The sequence below is a fragment of the Schistocerca piceifrons genome, chromosome 3 (genome assembly GCF_021461385.2).
Source record: "Schistocerca piceifrons isolate TAMUIC-IGC-003096 chromosome 3, iqSchPice1.1, whole genome shotgun sequence".
Taxonomy (NCBI): domain Eukaryota; kingdom Metazoa; phylum Arthropoda; class Insecta; order Orthoptera; family Acrididae; genus Schistocerca; species Schistocerca piceifrons.
The window spans coordinates 132,946,946-132,965,612 of record NC_060140.1 but is presented as its reverse complement, the minus strand read 5'-3'; the positions used below and the strand labels follow the sequence as shown (position 1 = coordinate 132,965,612).

General features: G+C 46.3%; 1 protein-coding gene across 6 annotated transcripts in view; it reads left to right on the top strand.

Annotated features, from left to right (window-relative positions):
* LOC124787972 (actin-binding LIM protein 1) overlaps positions 1-18,667 on the top strand; it is a 355,811-nt gene that overhangs the window by 85,822 nt on the left and 251,322 nt on the right. For 2 of the 6 annotated variants that reach the window (XM_047254983.1, XM_047254981.1), the window contains exons 1-2: positions 10,806-10,916; positions 17,857-18,111. The exons of 1 other annotated variant lie outside the window; for it this stretch is intronic. In XM_047254983.1, the coding sequence (XP_047110939.1) occupies positions 17,859-18,111 (253 nt within the window). In that variant the 5' untranslated portion in view covers positions 10,806-10,916; positions 17,857-17,858. Of the gene's footprint in view, positions 1-10,800; positions 10,917-17,856; positions 18,112-18,667 lie in introns of those variants that run through there. 3 more of the 6 variants (XM_047254986.1, XM_047254985.1, XM_047254982.1) reach the window with 3 other exon arrangements.

Below are 18,667 nucleotides of genomic sequence, written 5' to 3'. Positions count from 1 at the left end.
AGTATAAAAACCTGCCGTTCATTACAGCCAGTGGAAATTTAATCCAAATCTTCCTGCCTGTTCTTAAACAATCCATAGTCGATGTAATCCTGTAGACACCGAGAGCCTACTGTCGCTGAAAAACCAGGTAGTGGTGCTCACCTTACCAAATCATTCACGATTAACGAGCAATGGAAAATTTCTAGGATGTTGCTGTATGTTATGTGGAGGTGATAGGTGTCCAAGATGTCAATGTGTGGGGAAGAAAGCAGGCGAGACGCATTTCGTAGAATGTACCGCACTCTCAGGCGGGCGGTATAATGCTGCGAACCGGTCTGTGCAAACCATTCCGGGAATTGAGCGGGCTCACGTCGACTGGCAAGTGGCGCTGACGTGGGCTGCTGCTCCGTAGCGCTGGCCTCTCACCGCTGTTTTGCGATAGTTAGCAGCGTCGTATAGGAACTACCGCGCTGTTACGTGCCGAAAATCAGGTTTTGCTGCAGTCGCAAAAAGTTGCGGTGGTAGCTTCTCACGTCGCGAACAGAACAGGACGTGGCGTGGCTCTGAAGAATATTATTCCGACTAACTTCCATCCAAGTGCAAAGAGTACCTTAAACGAATGTCGCGAAGGAATAGCCGATCAACATAACTCTACACTGTGTTGCAGATTTTTATAGCAGTATAGACTATAAGCAGTTCAGCCGTAATATTTGACTTCTATTCATTAACTCCCCTCACCGAAACAACTGTGTTTTTGAAATTAACTCACATGTAATCAAATTCGTTGTGCTGAAATCCCAACCTCGGCATTGTTAAGAGGCCGCCGATAGTCGAACTAGCAAGCACAATGCCAATCGAAGACACTAAGCTTGCGTGGACCACAGGACAAGCTGGTAGCTGTCTGTACTGCCCAATCAACTTCACGGTGAGTGGTGGACGATGATTCGGATTCCTCTGCAATTTCCCCAGTTTTCTGTTCCATTAGAGAATAGAGCGCGGGAAGAACCACTGTAGGTAGATATGCCTCCTCCAGATGAGGTCTAATTTCCTTTTGCTACTAGCTGGTCGACTATTGTGGTTAAACACGATACTCTAGCCCATGCGGGCTTCGAGTCTTGATTGTCACAACGTTCGCGAGAAACTTCCAGAGGGTGGTAGTTAATTATCCAGAAATCTATTAATAAATTTCAAGGTAGCCAATTGTAGAGGCAAATGAACTGCACTGCGGAATCATACGTCACTTTCTCGGTGTTTGTGGTAAGAGTCGTCATTACCTTTTTTTGGTCTTTCTGTAGTTGTTTTCCGTTTCGGATCTACAGAGTGTTAATTGCATATTTCGTTCCTCCCCTCTCCTCCCCCCACCCCCGGTCCCCCAGTACTAACAAAAAATATTGTGGTATAATCATAAACAAAATGCTTAAAATGTGTGAAGGCATTCCTGATTCTTTTCATTAAAAATAACATTCTCTTGCTTATTATGCTGTATCATATTCAACGTAAACTTTTCCAAACTCGACGTTGTCCTGGTGTATAAACGTGTATGCACAGTTGATAATGCGTCATAACATTAATTTTGTATGACACTGAGATAAAAGATTATTATTGACGGCGGCGGCAAAACACACCATTCGTCTCGCATATCCCAAGGCGTCTCTCACCAAGCTGTCTTCATACCGCGCAACAGCCTTACAGAATACCACATATTTTCCGCTTATTGCACTCGCAGGCAATAAACTCATTTGAACTGGACATCTTTAACTTCTGTAGTCCTGTCTTCCTCAGTTGCGTTTAACATTACGGTATATTGTTAATTTTTACTAGTTGACCGTCTAAAAACAACTCATTGAAATACAGTTTTCGTGCCATATGCGTCTCGTCTTTATTCTCTGCAAGGCATCTTCAGTGGCCTGGAATACGTGCATATTTTTACTATTTCTTTTACATTTTGGGACAGTGTACACTGAAGAGCTAAAGAAACTGGTACACCTGCCTAATACAGTGTAGGGCCCGGGCGAGCACGCAGAAGTGCCGCAACACGATGTGACATGGACTCGACTAATATCTGAAGTAGTGCTGGAGGGAATTGACACCTTGAGTCGTGCAGCACTCTCCATAAATATGTAGAGTACGAACGGGTGGAGATCTCTTCTGAACAGCACGTTGCAAGGCATCCCAGACATGCTCAATAATGTTCACGTCTGGGGAGTTTGGTGTCCAGCGGAAGGGTTTAAACTCAGTGTGTTCCTAGAGTCACTATGTAGTAGTTATTGAGTTGTGGATTGTCTCACTGTCCTGCCGGAATTGTTAAAGTCCGTGGAAATGCACACTTGGCATAAATGGATGCAGGTGATCAGACAGGATGCTTACGTATGCCTCACCTATCAGAGTCGTATCTAGAGGTATCAGGGGTCCCATATCACTCAAAGTGCACACGCCCCACACTATTACAGAGCGTCCACCAGCTTGAAAAGTTCCCTCCTGACATGCAGAGTCCATGGATTCATGAGGTTGTCTCCATATCCGTACACATCCATCCGTTAGATACAATTTGAAACGTGACTCGTCCGATCAGGCAACATTTTCCAGTCATCAACAGACCTATGTCGGTGTTGACGGGCCCAGGCGACGCGTAAAGCTTTGTGTCGTCAAGTGATCAAGGGTACACGAGTGGGCCTTTGGCTCCGAACGCCCATTTCGATGATGTTTCGTTGAATGGCTCGCACGTTGACGTTGGTTGATGGCCCAGCACTGAAATCTGGATGACCTAGCAATGAAATCTGCAGCAGTTTGCGAAAGAGCTGCACATCTGTCACGTTGAACGATTCTATCGGTCGTCGTTGGTCTCGATTTTGCAGGATCTTTTTCCGGTCGCAGCGATGTCTGAGATTTGAAGTTTTACTGGATTACTGATATTCACAGTACACTCGTGAAATGGTCGTTCGGGGAAATCCCCACTTCTTCGCTACGTAACATCCCCACTACATCACTATGTAACATCGCTCGTGCGCCGACTGTAACACCACGCCAAACTAGCTTAATTCTTGATAACTTGCCATTATAGCAGCAGTAACCGATCAAACAACTGCGGCAGACAGTTGTCTTATGTAGGCGTTGCCGAACGCAACGCCGTGTTCTGTCTGTTTACTTATGTCTGTATTTGGATACGCATGCCTATATTAACTTCTTTGGTACTTGAGTGTGTATATATATAGGTAATAAACAGTTCTCGTAGTTGGGTTTTCTATGGCGTAGTAATATTTTAAATTCTACGTACATGCTCCGTGGATAATTTTCCACATTTTGCTCTTTAGTTCCATTTTTGGCGCTGTTTTTCTTCTTGTAATTGCCATTTGGGTTTTTGTTTTCGACACTTCACAGCACTAGGAACTGAACACTTATTTTGATGCTATGATTTGGTGTGTATTGCGGACTATCGGATGTTATTGCGAAAGATCGAACGTTATTGCCAACTTTCGAGTGTATTTTGAGATATCTGTGCTTGCTCTCTCTCTCTGTCTGTCTGTCTGTCTGTGTGTGTGTGTGTGTGTGTGTGTGTGTGTGTGTGCGCGCGGGATGTTGTACCACATTGAAGCTGATCTATCGAATAATTAAAACCAAACCATCATATTCGGATTTGCGCATCTGGTCCATTTTGGATATCTCCTCTTTCTGACATCACTCTCTTAATACAGTATATTTGTGGCCCTGACATTTCTGCTTATCTCCTGTCTGACTTGCGAGCTTAACTGGAATAATTTAGTACCGCAAATTCTGCTATCTGTATCGCAGAGTTGAAGGCAGCTCCTCCGTTGGCTGTGATACACTGCTCTGCTTGTCGTAAATTGGCTCTGTGTTACGATGAAAATGTGTTTGCGGAAATATACGAAGCCTGGAACTCTCGTGACTAAATGTATTCGAAATGTATTAAAGCTATGTTTAGGTGCGTCAGTGTGTGACTGCAGCTAAATTGATTTTATATGTAGTCACTTGGCTGCGCTCGTTGCTATTCGTGTCACATGGTGATACTATGTGTCTGTATCTTGGTTGTACGTCAACGGTGTGGTACAGTGCAGGACACCTTTGAGATATTCAGGTAGTCTGAGTCTGAATGATGGCCAAGGCTTGAAGATTAGTAAGATTTCGTGCGTGACGTGATCGAGCTCTTTGAATTTCACTGAACCTGTGCTTATTTTAGACAGCGTATCGTGTACAGTGTGTATGTGACAATAATCAGTAGCGTCCTACGCAGAAACGGTCCCTCGGAACAGTCTCTACATCCGCAAGCCACCTTACAGTGTTGTTTCCGGGAAAGGGGGAGCGGGTTACATCGGACACATCTGTCACTTATCCCTTCCTGAATGGTGCACGAGAAGAGTGACAATCGGCAAGTCTCTATTTGAGCTCGATTTTCTATGTTGTTACCATCGTAACCATTTCGTCAGATATACTTGGAAGGAAGTAATATATTAGCTCAAATCTTCTAGGAAAATGCGTTCTCAGAATTTCAACAGGAAACTTCTCGGAAATTCGGTTGCCCTCAGCAAACGAACCCGTGAGGAAACAAGCCGCTCACTTTTAAGTCTGCCGTTGTCTTACACAATAACTGATGGGGTCGGTTTTCTGTAAGCCACGTTCATTCGTGGGTGAATTTCATTTTCTCAGGATTGTTCAAAAGCATCTCAGCGCAGGACGTTTTTCTGCTACAACTAACCTGGTGTACAAAACTTAAGGACGACGCGTAATTGCTAAGTGACATAGCTCGATGAAACTTTGGACCATACATAGAACAGCTACAGTGTAAGTACAGAAAGTAACTCAAAGAAATATACAATGAGGCGGACGGAAATTACACTTATATTCCAAGACAATAATTACACCGAAGACACCGCGATTCAGGATTGTTCCCTGTACATTACCAAACCCGGTACATGCTTTTTATGGGTGTGTAATCTCCACGGACGGCAGTGCATGCTCTGCAACGTTCTCGCATACTGGCCTCAGGGTTGGTTATCACTTCACGGTGGCGCCTTCAATTCCTCCACAAGCGTGGTTGATGACAACTTTTGGATAGGGATTGCCGTATGTGGATGTGCTGCTACACTTGGCCCCAACGCATTCCACACATGCTCGATGAGATTTATGTCTGAGGCCAGTCCATTTTACGAATGTCGTGTGGTTCCAAGAGCTCCCCCACCTGCGCAGTTCAGTGCAGTCGCGCATTGTCATCCATAAAAATAGTCAGGGCGAATGCACACCTGAAGAGACGCCATGCGGAAGGGGTACAGAGTCACAACAACGGTACCCGGTGAGTGTACCGTATTCAAAGATTTCCGATGGTGCCAGGAGCATAAGGACTGGACCAAGGACGAGTGGGGCCGTGCGCATTTTTCATATGTGACCAGATTATGTAGTGGTACTAGACGTACCCTCATGGCAAGAGATGCCCCAAGAAACATAGCCCAACATGGTGGATTTGGTGGTCCAGTTATGGTATGCAGAGACAATGTTGCACGGGCGTCTTTGAACAAGGTACGCTCACTGGTCAGCGTTATTGTGACACAGTACACCTTACATCGTCTAGTGGTAGCGTCTTTGACTGTTAATCAAAACATCCTAAGTCGCGGGTTCGAACATCGCCACTGCTTAAAGTTTGAATAAAAACCATCAGCAATGGCGGCCGAAGACTTCCGGTATAAGAACTCACCCTCGTTCTGCCAGCGGCCTTGTCAAAGAGGACAGAGGAGAAGACGGAGTTTCAGGACACACCCTTGCACTTGGCGTGGGAAACTGCCCCTAATGGGCGGAAGAATCGGCAATGGTCAACAGCATGAGGATGCAGAAGGTAATGGAAGCCACTGCAGGGAAGACACGTAACTTGTATCCACAAGACATGGGACCTGTAATTGAAGAGGTATGGTGATGACCTCTCCAAAGGCAAAAGATTCTGGACGAGTCCCCCATTCGGATCTCCAGAAGAGGTCTGCCAAGGGGGAAGTGACCACGAGAAAAAAATAGATTAACCAACGACAGGATAACGTTCTGCGAGTCGGAACTTCAAATATCAGAAATTTGATCGTAATAGGTAAAGGAGAAAATCTGGAAAGAGAGATTCAAAGGCTTATTCTAGGTATAGTGGGAGTCAGTGAAGCGAAATGGAAAGAAGACAAGAATGTCTTGTCAGATGAGTAAATGGTAATAGAAGCAGCAGCAGAAGTGGATCAACAGGAATAGAATTAATAAGGAATAGGGAATTACTGTGAACAATTCAGTGATAAGGTTGTTCGCATCAGAATCAACAGCAAACCACCGCCAACAACAATAGGTCAAGTATACCTCCCAACGTCACAAGCAGGAGAGAGAGAGAGAGAGAGAGAGAGAGAGAGAGAGAGAGAGAGAGAGAGAACGTGTATGAAGATATTGAACTGGTAATTCAGTAAGTAAAGGGAGATGATACTCCAATATCCTTGGACTAGAGTGCAGTTGTAGGGGAAGGGATAGAAGAAAGAATTGCGGAAGGAAAAGGGTTTGGTAGTAGGAATGGCAGAGGAGAAAGACTAATTGGGTTCTGCAACAAATTTCAGTTGGTAATAATGAATACTCTGTTCAACACTTACAACAGGAGGATGTATACCTGGAAAAGGTCGGGAGATACGAGAAGATTCCAGCTGGTTTAACTCGGGGTCAGGCAGAGATTCTAAAATCAGATAGTGGAGTGAAAGGCGTACCCAGGAGCAGATATACATTCAGATCACAATTTATTTATGATGAAGAATAGGCTCAAGATGAAGAGGCTAGTATGGAAGAATCTAGGTGCAAAGAAGTGGGATACGGAGCTTCTAAGCAATGAAGAGATGCGCTTGAAGGTTTTCGAAGCTATAGATACTCCAGTAATGAATAGTTCAGTATACGGTTCGGTTGAAGAGTAATGGACATATCTAAAGAGGGCAATGACAAAACCAGGAAAGAAAAGTACATGTACGAGGAAAGTAACTACGAAGAAACCGTGGGCAACAAAAGAAATACTTCATTTGATCGATGAAAGTAAAAAAAATGCTCAGGGAAATTCAGGAATACAGAAATAAAAGTTCTTAGGAATGAAATAAATGGGGAGTGCAGGTAAGCTAACGCAAAATGGCTACATGAAAAATGTGAAGTAATCGAAAAAGAAATGATTCGGAAGGACTGACGAACATGCAGAAAAGTCAAAACAACATTCCGTGAAATTACGAGCAAGTGCTGTAACAGTCCAATGGGAATTCCACTGTTATTTGCAGAGGAGAGGTGGAAAGAGTACGTTGAAGGCCTCTGTGAAGGGAAGGACTTATCTCATGACAGGATAGAAGAAGAACTAGGAGTCGACAGGGAAGTGGTAGGGGATCCAGTATTAGAATTTAAGAGCTTTGCTGGACTTACGAGCAGATAAGGCAGGAGGGATCGATAACATTCCATCGGAATTTCTAAAATCGTTGGGGGAAACAACTAAGCGACTATTGACGTTGGTGTGTAGAATGTACGAGACTGGTGATACACTATCAGACTTTCGAGAAAACATCATCCACACAATTCTGGAGAGTGCAAGAGCTGACAAATGCGAGAATTATGCGTGTGGGATACATTGGGAAGCCGTATTGGAGCGTGTCCATATGCACCAACGAACATCCAACAGCTGTCAACTGCACTGCCGGGGGAATGGAAGGACCTGCCGCAAGAACTACTTACCAATCTTCTGGCCAGGATGGAAGCACGTTGCAGAGCCCGCGCTACCGTCCGTGTTGATTACCATTTGTCGGCTTTAGTGATATCCAGGGAACTATCATGAGTCGCGGTGATTAGTGTGGTTATTGTCTTTGAAGAAAAGTGTCATTTCTCTTCGTCTCATTCTGTATTTATTTCAGTTACCTCCGCCACACACCGTCAGGTGGCTTGCGGAGTATGGACGTAGACGTAGATGTACTATTTTATAGAAGAATCGTTAATTACCATATACATCTTTGCTCCTATTTTATAAATATGAGTGCATAAAATAGTGGTAATACAAACTGCAAATATTTTTTCATTATAAGGGGAGTATGTTAGTTTGCAGCAGTTGGAACAACATCACAAAATCATTTAAAGAAGTCATTTTAATTCACTCTTTATCGTCTGGGAGGCGACAAGGGAAGAAGAAGAAACCGCGGGCAGCAGTGAAATGAACTCTTTAAGAGAGAATCCTTGACCGGAGAAATCTCGCAACATGGTGACAATTTTTTCACAAACCTGAACAGAAAGAGTGCTATTACCGTAAGAGGTAGTTTGTATTACAGGTTGTGAATGTTTACTGTGTTTGAGTGAAATGCTCGTTTCGTCTGCACGTCGAAGTTACCGCAGCGTCGGACCAAATCCTTCTGGCTGCCGCGCGAACCATTGATGCACTCATGGCGACGTGCTGTGTGCTGCTTTTCCGACTGAAATTGGAAACATTTGTTAGGCGGACCCGGACTAATTCTCTACTCGCCGACACTGTCAAATCAATCGAAATAAGGGCCGTCAGCGTCACTTTAAGCCGCGAGACAGCGTCAAACTCTCAGTAATATGTTATCAATAATGAAAACCCTTCAGGAATCGCAACAGTTCACCAAAATCCGACCACCGGACTACAGTATGTACACCGTCAACAGCTCATACACCGCTACCAGTTGACTCCTAACAACTCCAGACGATAGTCAAACACCACCACCACCACCACCTCCACAAAAAAAGGCAGAGGTGCGTGAGTAAAGGAAAGACTTTGGATACAATATCTGAGAAGCGTCTTGTAATCAAATTGCGTGCTTAGGGAATATAATCTGAATTATACGACTGGATTCGTGATTTCCTGTCAGAAAAGTCACAGTGTGTAGTAACTGACGCAAGGTTATCGAGTAAAAAGTTTACCATCTAGTAAACTTATCAGAAGATCAAAACCAATAGCAAAACAATTCACGAAATATATACGCATGGTGCGAAAATTGGCAGTTGACTGTAAATAACGAGAAGTGTGAGGTCCTCCACATGAATACTAAAATGAATCCTTTAAACTTCGGTTGCGCCCTAAATCAATCAAAACTAAAGGCCGTTAAATTTAACTAAATACGTAAGAATTGCAATTACGAAGAACTTAAATTGAAAACAAACACATGGAAAACGTTTTGGGGAAGGCGAGCTAAAAATCGCGTTTTATTGGCAGAACACTTAGAAAATGCAACAAATATACAAAAGAGACTGCCTACACTACACTTGGCCGTACTCTTTTGGAGTTCTGCTGTGCGGTTGGGATACTTACCAGATGGGATTAATGGCGTACATCGTTAAAGCTCAAAGAAAGGTAGAACGTTCTGTGTTAACGAGAAATAGAGGAGAGCGTCATGTACATGATACAGGATTTGGGGTGGACATAATTAAAACAAAGGCGTTTCTCGTTGCGGCGTGATCTTCTCACGAAATTTCAATCACAAGCCTTCCCCTCCTAATGCGAAAATATTTTGTTGACGCCGACCTACATGGGGAGAAACGATCATCATAATAAAATAGAGGAAATGAGAGCTCGCAAGGAAAGATGTTGGTGTTGGTTTTTCCCGCGCGCTGTTCAAGAATGAAATAACAGAATTATTGTGAAGGTAGTTTGATGAACCCTCTGCCAGGCACTTAAGTGTGATTTGCGGAGTAACCATGTAGATATAGATGGAAAAAGTCTCACAAATGACACAGTTTACACGGAGACAGATGCAACAGACGTTTCAATAAAACCTCGCCACTGGCGATCTAGTTACAGGTTTTGCGATCTGATGGAACGGGTCTGCCTACTGAAATACGGGGTGTTCAAAAAGTCTCTCCGCAGTGCTGTATGATTGTTAGCCGTGCACGACGTATGCCGCAGTGAATATACCGAAATGAAACTCAGTGAAATACAAGTTATTAATTTTGTGAATATTCATTTACATATAAATCTTCACATTAAATGCTGAAAGTGTCCCCCACTTGAATGGAAGTAACCCAACCATACGGCTCTGCGGAGAGACTTTTTGGACACCCCATACTTGCACGGGAAACACTCCTCTGTAAAACAGCTGCAAGTTCAACCAGAAATCCACCATCGTGCATGGGAAACGTGTTTTCAGAATCTCTCGCTTTTCCACACTCCAATAAATAACTCAGGTGATCACGACGCATCTCTACCGCCCCACACTCGCCTCCTCCTCCTCCTCCTCCTCCTCCTCCCAGCAACCGGTCCCCCACCCCACGCACACAACCCCACCCCTCACTTTTGAAATAAAATCAGGAAAAAGTAACTTATATGCCAGAGGTCACATGCTTATAGCATTTTTGTAAAGGGCTGCTTTCTCGCAGAATCTTCAGAACTTAACTTTCCCATGATTATTGGGAAAACACCGGCCGTCATAGGGGATTTTCTCGCCTCGAAATCAGTGTAGTCGTTCCCGACCACCACCCAATTGGGAGGAGTGGGCAACACCAGGTTGTCTTGAGGCTGAACAAATACCCGTTCCACCTGCTGTCGGGAACTGGCTGAGATGACAACTGTGGACAGTGTTAGTATAGGTGTTTGCGCCTATTTACACCTATGTCTGTGCAGTAGCTCGCGTTGAGCCTCGGTTCAGTCGTCAGACGGATAGCGTAGTGCAGAAGCAGCTGGCGAGTGCGAGTGAACGCCCGCAGGTGTAGCGTGTCCGGTGCGCGACGCGTCCTCCGTGCCTTGTCGTTGGGTCGGCCTGCCCCCCGGACTGGAAGGGAGGGGAGAGCCAGCCAGCCGGCTACGCGGCGGCATCTGTAGGGCTGCCGCTAGCCGTCAGTCGCCCGAGACCTCTCGGAGTGTCGAGTCGATTAGTCGAGTCGTGCCGCGTCGCGTCGGTTGTGCCCCGCCCGCTGCGCACACCACGTCGCATCGCACCGCACCACAGCAGGTGGGTTTCGCTACACGAACTAGCTGTCCGACCAGAGGTGACGCGGAACGGTTGGCCCGTCTCGCAGGCTGTTTTAGGCTCCACCTGACCGGAAGCCCATCCCAGCGTAGCGGGCGCCGCGCCCAAGTTTGCGTCGCGCCGCTCCCCGGGGGAGCTGTCAGGCCGGAACACACAGTGCCATTTCTCGGCGTGTCTGACGAGCCGAAGGAAGGTGCTTCACCGTGTGGCCGCAGGGGCTATCTTTAGCCGTTGCCTCACTGTTACGCAACGCTACTCCACGGTGCCGCGCTACGGTTCGTGCAGTTCGGTTGGGTGCGCCCGACGCTGGGCCCCTGCTCGCGCGGCAACGACGCTCTGCGGCTTTTTACGAATTGTGGGTCGGCTGATGGCGATTTGCGAGGACGCTCCGACCGTCATTACCAACGCTGCTTGGCCCGGCCGCGCCTATGCTCGGTTTGTGACGTGGCAGGAACGACCTGTCATGGGGGTGCGCTTCCTCCGCCAGTGAAAGTGGACGGCTTGCGGAGGGAAAGCAGACCAGCCGGCCCGGAGCTGCCCGCTTCCGCAAGCCGCCCCCTGAGAACAGTCGCCCACGTCAGGCCGCTTCCCACGTCCGCCAGGTCGGCGCCGGCTGTTTCCCAATCCCGCTCTCAGCACATTGTCTACCAGTCGGACAATGGAATCTTTCTGTCGTTCGCATCACATGACTGAATTTTAAAACGTCTATGGTATACGATAATTCAGCAGGTTCTTTTACAGCCGATGTGTCGAAAACACTGGCGAGTGTGTAGGCAAGGCAGTGTTTACGCCTTATAAAGAGACTGAGATAGTAACAGCGTACGGTCCGATATTCCTACAACTGGGTACACATCGCTGCCAAGTTTCTCCGTCAACTGGGCTACAACAAAGTCCATTCCAGTGGCTACTTTCGCGGTACTCCTATATCTCTCAGCCCTTTGGAGACACGCTTCATGACTGTTGTTACAAACCTGCCTGTATGGCCTACCAACTTTTGCACACCTTGAGTAAATCTTCACTTGTTTTGTTTTGCTGGTCTCTCACACACACACACACACACACACACACACACACACACAGTCCCTCTCTGCCTCTCTCTCGTGTTTGGTTGGCGAGACTCGCCAGGATTTCCTCTCCTGTGCCAACCTCTTCATCTAAGAGTATCACATACACGCAACGTCATCAGTTATTTATGGAATATATTCCAATTTCTGCTCTGGCTCATATTGTTTGCCCTCTTTGACGCCTTACCTACGTGAAAGTTATTCCCTGACGTCGTAACACGTATCCGATCATCAATTCCCACATTCTAGTCTTTGGTGGCTACATAGCCTCTTCCTTGCCGATTTTGCGGAGATCTCCTGTACTCTTACAAGTCCACTCAATTTTCGGCATACATAGCAACACTACATCTCAGTCGGTGCTGTGGTCAGTGCTAAAGAGCGTGTCTAGAAACACAGAAGTCGCGGGATCGAATCCTGGTCGGGGCTGGGAAATTTTCAGTCCAGCTTTAACCTAGCCTTCACCTCTCAACAGTGGGAGAAGTCGCCAAGAAAGTTTCTTAAAGTTTCTCACCTTCATTTGTACAAAACAGTATACTCAAATGTGTCTCTTAATCGTTTTACTTTCCTAGAATCAGTCTCGACATCTCAGTTTTGTACTCTTTCACTTCCAGAAATAAGAACTGTAAAGGCAACGCGTTTACAAAACGTGTGCGTCTCTCGTTGAATCTTTGGTTCGGAATTTCGTGTCAACACTTTCATATGTACGTCCAATCTTGATCTACATTTTGTAAAGCTGTATGTATTTAAGTATGGTGCAACATACCACAGATTTAAATTACCGTTCTTGCTCCTTGATATGATCTTCAATAACTATTTTCCTTTGCACTGGACCTTTACCTTTTAATGTAAGTTCATATTGTTGATTATTTCTACTGTCCTGTCACACTGACACATGCATAGAAATTGGATTGATTGATTTTTTTTTTTATCTAAAAGACTAGCAACACTGAAATGTTGATGGACTGATATTTGTGAAAATTCCTTTCAATTTTTCACGTTTCTGCGTTTTTATCAGTTAATTACACGAATCCAAGCATCATCTAAATAAATAACTGACCACCAGAAATCCAGTGCTCACATTCCCATGAAACTGTAATCTTCTTTGCCATTATTTTTGTTTTGTACCACAGTAGCCGCAAACTGCTGTTAATGGTATCACAGAAATTACTGTTTAACGCATTTCTCCCCCGTACACACACTTGAAACCCATTCCGGTCAGTATCCTGCCCCTCCTCCTTAATTGACATGTCATCTCGACCTTTTAAGCTAAAGATTCGCAAGCGTGGCACTTGGTATTCTCCTTTGACACTGTCACTCTCTCCTCCTCCTCCTCGCAGTCTTTAAATTCAGTAACGTTAATGTAAAGCTGCCGCGCCCATTTGCCAAGTATGAAGACGTTTTTTGCCGCCCCCTCGCACGCCGGTTCTACGTAATTATAGCGAACGTTGGTCAGGACTTTGCAGGTAGTAGTGCCTAGTCACGAGATGACGTTAGTTCTACCTGCGCCCGGCACCTCTCTCAGCATTGTCGACCAGCATGAAACATGATCGTTTTCTGCTGCTTCAGCCTTGAGTGTCGTGCTTATGTGCGGCGGTGAGTAAGCGTTCTATAACAGATGTAAAGACTCACACACAACCTTTCCCACCTCCCCAACTCCTCTAGTTCGGCACTAGGGATTCTATTTCATACAAAGTTAGTCTCATTCTTTAAAATGCTTTGTGTACGCGAAAAATTTAGATTGTACGCTTAACTCTGGCGATTCCATATCTTACTGGAAGACCTAATCGATAAGTAAGAGGAAGACGAGAGATGTGACCACCTTTGAGTTGATGATTCCATTAATTGGTGTAATGCCCTGTAAGAGCATGAGAGTTGCAGTTTTAACGCAAACAATTCGTTTGTGTTGTAAAAGTACTACACTTACGTCAGACCTTAGCACTGCCCACCGACTTTAAATAAAAGGAATACATACATACGGCCTTGAAAAACCGGCAAATGAGACTTCAGGTTCACGACTTGTGCAACCGCAAATTGATTGTGTGGAATGAAAACGGAGCTATAATGCACCGAAACTGGTCTGCAAAATGGAGATATTTTGTAAATGTTTTCCTTTTCAATTGAGAATCGCACCAGTGTACCACCCACGAGATTCGGTCTTCAAAGGTGGCACAGTAAGTCTCCAGGACGAGACATAGGTGCCTAGAGGACCTACTGCTGCAGATTTTCCTAAGAAAGTGGAGTATCTGAACTCAGCTGGCCAGTGGTTTATTTAGACGTGGATTCACACGAATGGCACTGAGTTTCATAATGGCAAAATGACAGTGTGCGATGGCTTCGCATGTATGAACACCAGATGGTACGCTGTAGCTGTCTCAGTCTCTTTCTACTTCATCATTTATGTACGTACTTCGCAAGCTAATGTCCAGTACTTGCCGAAGGGTATTTCCTACCAGTAGGCTTATTATAATGTTTTATCCTATTCCGTTGATGTAACGAGCGAAGGACGAATGACTGTATGCTTCTGTACCTGTCGTAATCTGCGGTATCTTATTCTCATAATCCGTACACGAGATATGCGATGGTGGCAGCAAACTTAGCACAGTTTTCCTGGAAAATTTGTTATCTGAATGTATCCAACAAGCTTTTCGCGAGTGCAGCGTCGTCTTTCCTCCAAAGATTCTCAGTTAAGTTCCCCCAACCATGTCTGTTACACTTTCGTATGGGACATACCTACCCGCTACCATCTCAGCAGCGCATCTTTGATTTCATTCTGTATCTGAAGTGATGCGTACTTACGGACTTCAAAGATAATATTCCTGGAACTGGTGACATGCGCGTCTTGTATGCTATTTCTTTTACAGACGTGCTGTCCTTTCCCAGCACTTCCATTCGCCTTCCAAACTACGGGATCCCGTGTTCGTCTTATTTCGTAGCTTTTCTCATTTTACCTCGAAATATTTAGACGGCGTGACGTGCTGTAGATGCTCACCACTAATGTCGTAATCGGGTCTTAGAGAGGGCTGCTACATATGGAAGTTTGAATCTGTCCTGGAAGAGTGCACGCGTGGCCTAAGTGGTTAAAGTGACAGCTCGCTATAAGCGAGAAATCCGCACCCGAATCCCGGCCCGCCACAAACTCATGTCGCGAACAGCTGACGTCAGTATGAATTCGCAAAATTCAAATTCATTTCGTAATAATTACCACAGCTGTAATTTTCAGTGACACAAGCTGTTCGTTCAGATATGCATTAATGTCTGAAGCACACTGTATTGTGAAGATACACACATGAACAATCTTGCCTGCTGCCGACCTTACCTGGCAGATATTGAGACCATTAGAGGTTCTGTTACGCTTCCCCGGGGACGACTAATGTTACTAACGTTACTTTCTGTCGTTACCCGTCCATTGTAACGTACTGGATTCTTTTAGTCATGAATTCATATCAGAGAAAGTAATCCATACGATCGTACCTTGTTTATTGTTCGAAGGTTGCACAGTATAGAACACCTTTCTGGCATCCGGAAAGGAGGAATCTACACGTTCACCTTCATCTACTGCTTGAACAATATCGCACATAAAGTGTAGATAGACGTGAATAAAATTTGAATTGTGTGGAATAAATTGCAGCTCTCTTTGACCGCACTATTAACGGTGAACATCTTGCGCGCGTCTTGTGGTCTAAGTATATATGGGCAATATTGAAATGGGACGATCACGTAAAACCAATGTCAGGGAGGGCGAATAGAAAGAGCCGTGGATCTTTAAACTAAACTGAACGTAAGACACTAAAACCTGAACTAAACTCCGCACGAACAGGCCTTGGAAGGCCCACTGGTACCGACAGGCCGCCGTGTCATCCCCAGACCACAGGTGTCACTGGATGCGGATATGGAGGGGCATGTGATCAGCACACCACTCTCCCGGCCGTATGTCAGTGTACGAGACCGGAGCCGCTACTTCTCAATCAAGTAGCTCCTCAGTTTGCCTCACAAGGGCTGCGTGCACCCCGCTTGCTAACAGCACTCGGCGGACCGGATGGTCACCCATCCAAGTGCTAGCCCAGCCCGACAGCGCTTCACTTCGGTGATCTGACGGGAACCGATGTTACCACGGCCGCAAGGCCGTTGGCGGATGTAAGACGCTAGTGAGGTCAATTCTAAAGTGTCCCTATCAAGTAGGCATGATTGCAAATGTCGAAAGATTTGAGACACGCGGTGCAAATATCGGTGAAGCCCATACGGAAGTGTACCAAAGATCTTCGGGGACCTGAAATAAAATCGCTTGGAAGAAAGAGGAAGCCCTGTTGGATACATTTAGGTAACCAGTACTGAGTTGACAAAAGTCATGTGATACTTCCCATTATCGTGTCTGAACTCATTTTGACCGGCTTAGTGCAGCAACTCTGTGTGGGATGGACTCAAGTCTTTGGAAGCCCCTGCAGAAACACTGCCTGTATAGCCTTACATAATTGCGAAAGTGTTGCCGGTGCAGAATTTTGCGCACGAACTGACCTCTCTATTATGTCCCACAAATGTTCGATGGGATTCAACGCAGGTGATCTGGATGGCCAAATCATTCGCTCAACTGTCCAAACTGTTCTTCGAATCTATCACGAACAATTGTGGCCCGGTGACATAGTGCATTGTGATCCATAAACACTCCGTCGTTGTGTGAGAACATGACGTCCAAGAGTGGCTGCAGATGTTCAAGCAGCTAACAAAACCGTTTCCAGTCAAGGATTGGTTCAGTTAGACCAGAGAACCCATTCCATTACGTGTAAACACAGCCCACATCGCTGTGGAGCCAACACCAGCTTACACAATACCTTGTTGACAACCTGTGTCCATGGCTCCGTGGGATCTGCGTTACGCTGTAACCCTACCATCAGGTCTTACTTACTGAAATGACTCATCTTACCAGGCCACGGTTTCCCAGTCGTCTAGGGTCCAGCCAATATGGTCACAAGCCCAGGAGAGGCGCTGCAGTTTAGCAGAAGGCTGTCTGTCGTCTGCTGCCACAGGCCATTAACGCTAAGTTTCGCCGCACTATCCCAACGGATAAAAAATGGTTCTGAGCACTATGGGACGTAACATCTGAGGTCATCAGCTCCCTAGAACTTAGAACCACTTAAACCTAACTAACCTACCGATTTCCGAAACGGAATTCCCATGCATCTAGCGCCAGCTACCATTTCGCGTTCAAGGTCTGTTAACTTCCGTCGTGAGGCCATTATCACGCCGGAAACCTGTCCACACGAATCATCTGAGTACAGATGACAGCTTCGCCAATGCACCTCCCTTTTGTACTCTGTATGCCCGGTATTACCGGCATCTGTATATGTGCATATCGCTGTCCCGTGACTTTTGTCATCTAAGTGTCTATTCGAAGAAGACCGCAGAGTCATTAAGCTCCTAGCATCGTGTATCTCGCGTAGGGGTCATGAGATTAAGAGAAGAGAAATAAGGGCACAGACAGGCATTTTCCCCTTGCTGAACACGGGAATAGGAATAGAAAATCTGTAGTATTAGTACGGTGTACCCTCCGCCATACACGGTGAAGTGACTTGCCGAGTATGTCCGTAGAAGTAGCATCTGAAGTTTGCTTTGTCGGGTACTACGTACCCTTTAACGGGCCCCTGCGAGCTCCTCGTAAGGAGGCGTTATCTGGCGCCTTATCGCGGTGCGGCCGCGGCGCTGCGGCCGCTTTCGGGCGCGGCTCCCCAGTGCGAGATAGACCTCCGCGGCGAGACTGCCTGGACGCAGCGCGACGCAGGCCGCTTCCCCTCGCTGAGTCCAGTCACCTCTGGTCAGCGCAGCACAGCCCGGCCCGGCTGACCGCGGTGCGGCGTCTTGCGCAGCCATGACGGTGACACCTGCCGCCCCTGACGGCGGGCCCTCGGCGTCGGCCAAGCTGCTGCTGAGCGAGCGCAACGGCAGGAAGGCGGCGACGCTGCCCCCCGGCGGCGCCTCGCCGCTGCCCGCCGCCACCGCAGACGCCAAGGCGGCCACGTTGCAGCCCGCCGCCGCCAAGAAGAGCAAGAAGGCATCCCTCGCCAAGGCCGCCTCCTTCTCGGAGGCGGACGCCGACGCCGACAAGAAGGTCGTCAAGCGCGGTAAGACCCGGACCGGCCCCGGCCCCGTCTCGCTTCTCATATTTATGTATACGCCTCGGCGGTCCTCCCGTCTCATTCACGGGCGTGCCCGGGGACGCAAGCTTGCCTTATAACAGGAAAGTGTATCGCAGCTATTTGACTCTTCGGTGTCAGGATCATTCGGGTTCTTTAGCTGTAACATATCGGCTCCTAACATCAAACTTGTCTTGTTAGTAATAATAATAATAATAATAATAATCTTCAACTTTTATAGGCCTGTCTTCCTCAGTTGTGTTATATTACGGTGTATTGATAATTTTTACTTATGGACCGTCTGACACCAACTGAATAAAACACAATTTTAGTGCCATACGCGTTTCGCCTTTATTTTCTGCAAGGCATCATCAGTGGCCTGGAATATGTACATATGTTAGCTATTTAATTTACATTTTTGTCACCGTGCCTATAGGTTATAAACAGTTCTGGTGGTTGGTATTTCCTATTAAGTAGTAATGTTTTGAACTGTACTTACAGGTTGCGTGGACAATTTCTTATATATTACGCTCCTCTTGCATTC